General features: G+C 41.5%; 2 protein-coding genes across 2 annotated transcripts; both read left to right on the top strand.

Moving 5' to 3' along the window:
• Positions 1-1,642: 1,642 nt before the first annotated feature.
• Positions 1,643-7,176, top strand: LOC110451159 (serine/arginine repetitive matrix protein 5-like). The gene is made up of 4 exons (XM_021499023.1): positions 1,643-1,985; positions 2,218-4,302; positions 4,442-4,699; positions 7,109-7,176. Exons 1-4 carry the CDS (start codon positions 1,643-1,645, stop codon positions 7,174-7,176), a joined length of 2,754 nt encoding a protein of 917 aa, XP_021354698.1.
• A 343-nt stretch (positions 7,177-7,519) lies between these two features.
• On the top strand, positions 7,520-8,275 carry LOC110451158. Its single transcript, XM_021499022.1, has 2 exons — positions 7,520-7,610; positions 8,154-8,275. The coding sequence occupies exons 1-2, from the start codon at positions 7,520-7,522 to the stop codon at positions 8,273-8,275; spliced, it is 213 nt and encodes a 70-aa protein (XP_021354697.1).
• Positions 8,276-9,970: the final 1,695 nt, after the last annotated feature.

Genomic DNA, 9,970 nt, shown 5'->3' with positions numbered 1-9,970 from the left:
TCTTGTAACAGACTCTGGTTCTAAACCTAGTGGTCAGTACTGTACTTGTAACAGTCTCTGCTCTTGTAACAGACTCTGGTTCTATATCTAGTGGTCAGTACTGGACTTGTAACAGACTCTGGTTCTCAACCTAGCGGTCAGTACTGTACTTGTAACAGACTGTGGTTCTAAACCTAGTAGTCATGCAGTACTGGACTTGTAACAGTCTCTGCTCTTGTAAGAGCTGGTTCTAAACCTAGTGGTCAGTACTGTACTTGTAACAGTGTCTGCTCTTGTAACAGACTATGGTTCTAAACGAAGTGGTCAGTACTGTACTTGTAACAGACTCTGGTTCTAAACCTTGGCCCCGCCCCTCAGCCCCCTGGGGGGTCAGCCCCACCATTTGTACAATTTTGAATCCCCACCACCTAGGGATGCTTCCACTCAAATTTAGTTTAATTCCAACCAGTGGTTAAGAAGAAGAAGTCGTTTAAAGAAATTGTTGACGTACGGACGGACGGACGACGGACGCCACGGTATGGCATAAGCTCACCTTGGTCCTTTGGACCAGGTGAGCTAAAAATGAAAAAAAAATACCAAACAATGTTTCACCCTAAAAAAAATGTTTTAGGGCGAAACAACCTGGCACGAAACAACCTAGGGCGAACGGGATTTGGGGCGAAACAACCCGGAACCCCGGATACGGCTGCTGATAACGAGGACGGAAGTAAAAAAAATAATTGTGTTTAATTTTTCAGATGAGGCTATACATCGTCGGTCACTGAATAATCTTATTTTTTTATTTAAATAACTAAATAAACTCTATATTTGATCCGCGAGTGTTTTGATGAAAGTCATGAAGTTACTAAAGCCCACCCCAAGGAGGACACTCCCAGCATCCTCAGCGGTCAAGCGTTCGCAGGCTCGCCTGAATATTAACAATTGAATCTCACTGTACTCTCGAAAATCTGCCGTTATAATCAAAATCGACGTCTCTATCATATCGGTAAGTACAATGATTTGAAAATCGTCACATACAAACTTTCGTCGATTCGATTAAATTAGCCTGACTGTCCTAGCGCCTGTGGCGTCTTTAAACTTAGATTAGATGCGTACTGGAGTCAAGTTTAGTACTAGGTACTTTTATGTTCATTTCGTTAATAATCATTTGGACAAGTAATACAGCATGTAATGCATGAAAAGCTGTTATCATTATTTGACGATTTTTGCCATAGGCGTCTTATGCATGTACAAACGTTTTCTCGCTACGGTACACCACAGGTGTTCGTTACTATATATATGTGTGTAGACATTTGTATAAAATATTTATTGATAATTGATTTTGTTAACGTGTTTTTAAGGAAAAGTCTTCGATTTATGTTTTATAAACTGTTTGCCCTATCCCAAGATTCCCATTGCAATTTATGGCAAACTCAAGTGATTACGCTGCACCTAATACTCGATAGAGGGTGATGCAGAATATATAGATAGATAGATAGATTGTTCTGCCTATAGGCCAATACAGACTGCTTCCCACCTAGCTAAAAGGTGCTCTATTTCTCCAAAATAAAGCAAAAATGTGGAATTTCTTAGGTATACACTGCTAAGTGTTGATTATATTCATTATTCATGAATGATTTTTTTCAGATAATGATTTGAAAACATGGACATCAACAGCTGCCATCTGGGAGAAAAGGAATGGCAATGTTCTGGACAACCTGCATACAAGTGCAGCGTGGTGAAAGTGACCAATGACCTCAGCATGAATTTCACCAAGGAAGTGAGTGACTCATTGAAAGAAACATTTCAGAGTGACAGAATAACTGATTATGTAAGTGTGGCAAATGTTCTACATAATGGCTTCACTATGTACAGCAAAACATGCACAAAAGTGAAAAAGCAGAACTCCTACACCATACTGATAGATACGTGTATCGCAGAGTCTGATGTCATTGAGGTAGAATCCTTTGTAATGCATAAAGAATCGAAGAAGGTGCCGGCCATTGGTAAATTGATGAAAAGAGCTGAATGTGTTCTCCCTCGTCGAGTACCACATCTCCGTCGTCTTGTTAATCTATAAAAGGTATCAAAGTTTATCATCCTTAAGTCCATGAAATTTACTCTTTGCAACCCACAAATTGTTAAATCCATATTTTAGCTCAACTGGTACAAATTTGAAGTACCACAGTAAGCTGCATATACCTGTATAATTATATATAAGGCGATCATATCACACAGAAGAAGAATGTACAGGAGACCAATACAGCTTCCATCCAAGCAAGCAAACGTCTACTGGCCATCTACCCAGAGGTGGGTCTACAGCAGACCAAGATGACTCTGGATCTACAGCTGGTAGTGTACACACTCGAAGCCATATAAGGAGTCCCCCTGAATCGCCAGCACAGCGACACTCTCAAAGTCGCGCAAGGTGTCCCCCAGAATCGCCAGCACAGAGACGCTCTCAAAGCCGCGCAAGAAGTCCCCCTGAATCGCCAGCACAGAGACGCTCTCAAAGTCGCGCAAGGAGTCCCACTGAATCGCCAGCACAGATACGCTCTAAAAGCCGTGCAAGGAGTCCCTCTGAATCGCCAGCACAGAGACGCTCTCAAAGCCGCGCAAGGAGTCCCCCTGAATCGCCAGCACCGAGACGCTCTCAAAGCCGCGCAAGGAGTCCCCCTGAACCGCCAGCACAGAAACGCTCTCAAAGTCGCGCAAGGAGGCCCCCTGAATCGCCAGCACAGAGACGCTCTCAAAGTAATGCAAGGAGTCCCCCTGAATCGCCAGCACAGAGACGCTATCAAAGTCGCGCAAGCAGTCCCCCTGAATCGCCAGCACAGAGACGCTCTCAAAGGCGCGCAAGGAGTCCCACTGAATCGCCAGCACAGAGACGCTCTCAAAGTTGCGCAAGGAGTCCCCCTGAATCGCCAGCACAGAATCGCTCTCAAAGTCGCGCAAGGAGTCCCCCTGAATCGACAGCACAGCGACACTCTCAAAGTCGCGCAAGGAGTCCCCCTGAATCGCCAGCACCGAGACGCTCTCAAAGCCGCGCAAGGAGTCCCCCTGAACCGCCAGCACAGAAACGCTCTCAAAGTCGCGCAAGGAGGCCCCCTGAATCGCCAGCACAGCGACACTCTCAAAGTTGCGCAAGGAGTCCCACTGAATCGCCAGCACAGAGACGCTCTCAAAATCGCGCAAGGAGTCCCCCTGAATCGCCAGCACAGACACACTCTCAAAGTCGCGCAAGGAGTCCCCCTGAATCGCCAGCACCGAGACGCTCTCAAAGCCGCGCAAGGAGTCCCCCTGAATCGCCAGCACAGCGACACTCTCAAAGTTGCGCAAGGAGTCCCACTGAATCGCCAGCACAGATACGCTCTAAAAGCCGCGCAAGGAGTCCCTCTGAATCGCCAGCACAGAGACGCTCTCAAAGCCGCGCAAGGAGTCCCCCTGAATCGCCAGCACCGAGACGCTCTCAAAGCCGCGCAAGGAGTCCCTCTGAATCGCCAGCACAGCGACACTCTCAAAGTTGCGCAAGGAGTCCCACTGAATCGCCAGCACAGAGACGCTCTCAAAATCGCGCAAGGAGTCCCCCTGAATCGCCAGCACAGAATCGCTCTCAAAGTCGCGCAAGGAGTCCCCCTGAATCGCCAGCACCGAGACGCTCTCAAAGCCGCGCAAGGAGTCCCCCTGAAACGCCAGCACAGCGACACTCTCAAAGTCGCGCAAGGTGTCCCCCTGAATCGCCAGCACAGAGACGCTCTCAAAGCTGCGCAAGGAGTCCCCCTGAATCGCCAGCACAGACACACTCTCAAAGTCGCGCAAGGAGTCCCCCTGAATCGTCAGAACAGCGACACTCTCAAAGTCGCGCAAGGAGTCCGCCTGAATCGCCAGCACAGAGACGCTCTCAAAGTCGCGCAAGGAGTCACACTGAATCGCCAGCACAGATACGCTCTAAAAGCCGTGCAAGGAGTCCCTCTCAATCGCCAGCACAGAGACGCTCTCAAAGCCGCGCAAGGAGTCCCCCTGAACCGCCAGCACAGAAACGCTCTCAAAGTCGCGCAAGGAGGCCCCCTGAATCGCCAGCACAGCGACACTCTCAAAGTCGCGCAAGGTGTCCCCCTGAATCGCCAGCACAGAGACGCTCTCAAAGTAATGCAAGGAGTCCCCCTGAATCGCCAGCGCAGAGACGCTATCAAAGCCGCACAAGGAGTCCTTCTGAATCGCCAGCACAGAGACGCTATCAAAGCCGCACAAGGAGTCCTTCTGAATCGCCAGCACAGAGACGCTATCAAAGCCGCACAAGGAGTCCTTCTGAATCGCCAGCACGTAGATACACTCAGAGCCATATAAGGAGTCCCACTGAATCGCCAGCACAAAGACACTCAGACCGGCATAAGAATTCCCTCTGAATCGCCAACAAAAAGATACTCTCAGAACCATATAAGTAATCCCAATAAATCGCCAGCACAAAGACACACTCAGAGTCATATAAGGAGTCCCTCTGAATCGTCTGCACAAAGACACTCTCAGAGCCACAGGAGGGTTCTTGGCAGGAAGAGACTCCGGTCTTTTAGCCCTGAACAGTCGACCCAATCAAAGAAACTTTGTTCTCCATACAGAGGCAGTGAGGAAAGGGAAAAGTTGGCAAACTCTGAAGAAGATTATGAACAGCCTTTCAAGTCACTGCAGTTGAAGGCAACAGACTTCCCTCTTTCTGTGGAAAGTAAGTAATTAAATTTCTGTAATTTTAATGAATTATATGTATTGTAATTATGATAAATTACATTATTGTGTTGATATACTGATCATGACAAGTAATGAAGTCAGCATAACAAAATTCATCTTGGGTAATGGATACTTGTACTTAATCATGGGTTTATTTAATTCAAGGAATTATATTGCATACAGTTTTAAAAGAATTTCTAATTTCTTATAATATGGACACAAATTAGTGTTAATACAGAAAATTTCTAATATGTTTTGTTCTGTTTTCTTGCTCTGTAATTGCTAAGGTCAAAATAGATCACAAATGTGAATACAAATTAAAAAAAAGAAAAATGCCTGCCGAATCGTTTTTGTGTCGCCTACGACGGATGTCGGAAAGGCGGCACAGGCGCTGCTTTTCCGGTGGCGTAGGCATCAACAATGTTAAGTTTTTGCATTTAGCTCTGTTTCGGACAAAGCTAGATCAACAAAATCTCGGTCATAGATGTAGCATGGGTAGAGGAGCCTACTGCATGCACTAAAACAATTTCATTGATTTCTGCATTTTTTGGTTAAAAACCTCAAATTTCTGGACTTAAAAAAACCCTCAAATGTTAAGGTTTTGCGTTTAGCCCTTGCATATTAGCTGTTTCTGACAAAGAATAAATGCTAGAGCAACCAAATTTTGGTCGTTGGTGTATCATGGGATGTATTATAGGGTCACACTTAAAAGCGTCCATAAGCAACCGTAAGCGTCGACTCCAGTACACAGACGATATCATAAATAAAGTAAGCGACATCTCAAGATATATTGTTTATATGTATATAATACATCTATATTCCATATTTTATTGCGATATGTTGAAAATTGACTGAGTTTTTAAATGATTATGCTTCACAAATAGGTTGATATTTGAATTGTAGGTTGTCGTAGTTGGCATTCGATCACTTTTGAGTCTTGAAATTACATTGCTGAACTCGGATATTGATGTTTTTATACTAAGAAATCATGGAAATAATAATATTAGCAGGCATCCCTGGCATTGATTTTCATAGATACCATCAGCAAATATAAAGGGACAAGATGGACCTTCAATTTGATACTTTTTTTTATGAATATTGGTTGCCCAATTTTAAGGTGGTTCGTCGCCACACTACCAGGTAGACCAATTAGAATTTAGGTAGACTCGGGCCAACGGACCACTGTTAGTTTCTAACACTGGTGTATATGACAGGATGAAACAATTATGTACGGTACCACGCGACAAACAAAGGAAAAATCAAACTCAAAATCCGAATTGATAAGACAAAGACGAGAAATAAGGAACATATAAATATGACCAGAAACAACATGAGCCTTGATCAAAACCGAAATTGAAATCTAGAAGCGGCTCCACTTATCCTTGTTAGCAATATACAATGTTTTTAAAGTCATCATATTGTGTGCAAGCTCGAGCGTAAGGTAGCGAATCAGTAAATGATGATACCCGGTATTGTTTAAAAAAAATATGATATTTTTCAAATTGTTATTTCATCCTTTTCAGAGAAAGCATTTCAAAAGGGTGGGAGGTGTTGATGCATCAGACCTTGTTAAGAAATCAATGGCTAGGTAAGTAATTTAGCTTCTTCTTTAAACATAGTTTCACCAGTGACCTAAACTGGTAAGAAGCATCATTGGGTTGAGGGGAACAAGTTAGTGATTGAATTGGTGTTAATGTCCGATGGACACATTAAGGTCATTTACGGATAGTGCCAGTGTTATTGGTGGAGGCTAAGGAACTGGAGCTAACGGCAAGTAAATAGCAACTTTCTCGCACTAGGCCGAAAAATACCTTTATCGCAATTTGTGAAACTGCATGCCCCGAGTGGGATTCAAACTCGGAACCTAGGTAGTGAGAGACCTGTGATTATCAGTCTGCGACCTTAACCACTCAGCCACCGCATCCCCTTGAGGGAACAAAGTGTCCTTATTTTATCCATATGGGTGCATGGCCAAAGGGCTAATTTTGCAGTCTTTAAAAGTTTTATTTTATCTAGTCTTGGAACTAACAAATACTTATAGTGATGCGTGTCCAAGGAATTAAGTTTCTTCATGTTGGACCCGGAGGTTACTTGTTTGCCCTGTACGTCACATATTTTCGTGCTCTAGTGCATTTATTTCTTATCCAATTTTCACGAAACTGTACCACTGCATACCGGCAAATTTTCTATACTTATGTATATTGGGAAGACGAAGTGTCGCGTACTAAAATCGGGTCTTGTGCCTTAATATTTACAGAGTTACGGGCCTTTGTTTATTTTTCATACCGAAGGTGGGGGACTATGGATCGCTCACAATGCTTTGCCTTGTTTTATTGGATCGTCTGATTTTATTGAATTTTATCACCAGAAATTCAGTTTTTCATATAACAGTTAATTGTTTAAACAGCCACCGGCATGTCAGCATCTCTTTGGTGCAGTTTAGCTATGGGACGTCCAGACATGTACAGAGCATAGTTAATTGGTCAGGTTGCCGCTCCAATAGCAACACCACATCAAGAGATGTTGACATGCCGTTGACTGGTTCAAACAATTCACTGTTACACGAAAAGCATAACTCCTAGAGGACTCGCTGTAAACACGTCATTTACTTGTGATAAGTCACAATCAAAACTCCTGAAGTTTAGGTAAAAGTTCAATTTCTTTTCCAATGAGATCACCGCTAGGGTTACATAGCGTGTTATGGAACGATTTATTTACTCAACACTTCGTTGGGTTATCTTTAATGGGTCATCAGTGGTGTAACACATGCAAGTTATGGTAGAAATGAATGTACGTACATGTTTTCATTTACAGAATAATGACAAATAAGTTGATGGCGGGGATGAACCTGCACGGGAAATGTGGAAAACGGGCTTTCAGTAAAACTCATCAATTCAAGCTCATTTGTGGTATGTTTATCAAAATTTATCATTACTTCCCCAAAGATAAGATAAACAGGAGGTCAATGGCCACATAGTTATCTGGGCATCTATTAATAATAAATTTAGGGTGTGGTAACTTAGTGAGTATTTATTAATTTTAAAGAAAATCAATTATATACATTTTTTTTACACAAAAATGCACCTTCCGTCACTAGAGGCCAACAAAGGTCAAGATTCATTGTATCAAAAGTACTCGCCATTATGGTCAATAATAATCACCTTCAACAAGCCAGACTCGAACCTCTGCTCAGAGAACTAAAAATGGCAGGACAAAAAGGTCAGACTGGGAATTTTTAAGTGAGTGAATAAAAGTAGCCATTTTTGTCATTTTCAAATATTCAAAATTTTCCCATCTGTAGTCTGAATTGAATTATTTTTGGAATTTTGTTCTCCAATTTGCAAGCTCTGTATGCAAAAAATAGATGTTTTGTAAGTTAAAATTTAGATTTGACTCGCTATCTTAAGTAGTCACTATTACCTAAGTTATCTTCTTGTAATTTTTCTCTTCAGAAACTGTCATCAACTCCTACGATACAACCACCACAAAAGTCATGCAGGAAATGTCAAAATTTCTTAAATATGCACCGGAGCGATTAGGTGGTGGTGGCCGAAAGAAAGAAGTGATACCATAAAGCATTGTTAACTCGCCTGAGCAAAGCTCTGGTGAGCGTATGCCATGGAGAAGCGTCCTTACGTCGTCCCATCCTTCAACATTTCTTTTAAATGACTTCTGAACAACAAGCTGGGCTAAATTTTATCTTAACTTCACATTAATGATCAGTATATTGGCATAGTTTCAAGGTCATATGCTAGTTCACAAGTCAAGCTATCGATACACGCTTAGCAATCACTACTTTGACGAACATATAGGCAGGAATATAATGGTCACGTAGGGTGCCATCTGCTTGGGATGTCCTGATAACATATATGACATGCTCTAAATATTGTCCAATCAAAACTTCCTCTCCGTCAGCATGAATGATACGATAATTTTACATTTATCTATTCCTAAAATTAATTTTATATTTATCTATTCCAAAACTTGGAAATGTCGTTTTTTGAATGGCAGCACTTATTTACGCTGTGGTGGGGTTTGATTGCTTTCCCATGGTCAATTCTTAACGCATTTGTTGACAAAGTTAACAGCTTCACAAATGGTGTTTAAAAAATGTAACGGTGGATTTATTTGTTTTAATGATCACGGCATTTCATTGGACCTTTTCAGTAACAAAAGAAACCAATGTTCGTCGAGGTACAGATCGCGAAGCATCCGTCAATAGCTTGACTTAATTGGTGAAGGCGGAAAAGCCTCATTATTTAAAAAATGGTATGGATTTTGTTTACACATACGATTGAAGGAAATAATGCAATGATCATTTCGACAGAGTTTCAAGGTCACAAGTTTATAAAGGTACGTAACAAGGTGATCACATAGTTTTCATCCACATGTACAGCTGCTCAGCAATGCACTTTTAGTCTTTATTCCAGATTTAAAAGTGGAAAGTTTAATCCATTCTGATTTAATATCAAGTGAATGTCAGTATGCATTCCTATTCAATGAATTGTAATATACCAATGTAACTGTAGCGTGCATGCTTCCATTATTTCTTTTATTGATGGCACCATTGAAGAAATTGGCACAGCTACATTGTGCACCATGTTGACTTTAACGTTATAACTTCCAGATCTGAACTTCCTGTGTACATTGCATTGGAAACAAGTTATTGTTCAAGAGTACTCCGAAATTCTGTTCAATTGCATTCTGAACGCGGTGCTCCATGGAGTACTCTTGGAGCATACCAGTTGAAAACCATTTGTGTTTTCTTGCCTAACTTTTTACATGATGCAAGTTATGTTTTGTTGCCGTATATTTTGGTTACTTTTCGTCTTTTTCAAATTGCCATAATTGTACCATCTGTATTACGATTTAAACAAAAAATGGAACATTTTACTCAGCTTTTTATCAAACAGAAAATAATCTGTTAAAAGTTTAAGTTTACCTCAAATTTGAGTCCCTACTGTTGATTCATCTCAGGTCTTGTATGTTTCTTAAATGCAATTTTAATAAATACAATTAATTTCATTATTGTGGGAAAATAATGTGTTTTTTATTTTATATATTGTCGAGTAACATATTGTCATGTACTAAACATGGGTGCAAAAAGTAAGACTAAGTAAGATCTGATACATATTTTGAACTAAAATTATGTCATGTATACTTACTTTTGCACCAGAGTACATGTATATTTATTTTGATTATGTATAGCAAAACTTTCTTGCCGAAATAGGTTCAAAGTCTTATTGACTAATTGAAGTGTTGTTTTACA

The sequence above is a fragment of the Mizuhopecten yessoensis genome, unplaced genomic scaffold (assembly GCF_002113885.1).
Source record: "Mizuhopecten yessoensis strain PY_sf001 unplaced genomic scaffold, ASM211388v2 scaffold5841, whole genome shotgun sequence".
NCBI lineage: Eukaryota > Metazoa > Mollusca > Bivalvia > Pectinida > Pectinidae > Mizuhopecten > Mizuhopecten yessoensis.
Note: the sequence above shows the minus strand (reverse complement) of the source record. Positions and strands in the feature narration are given on the sequence as shown.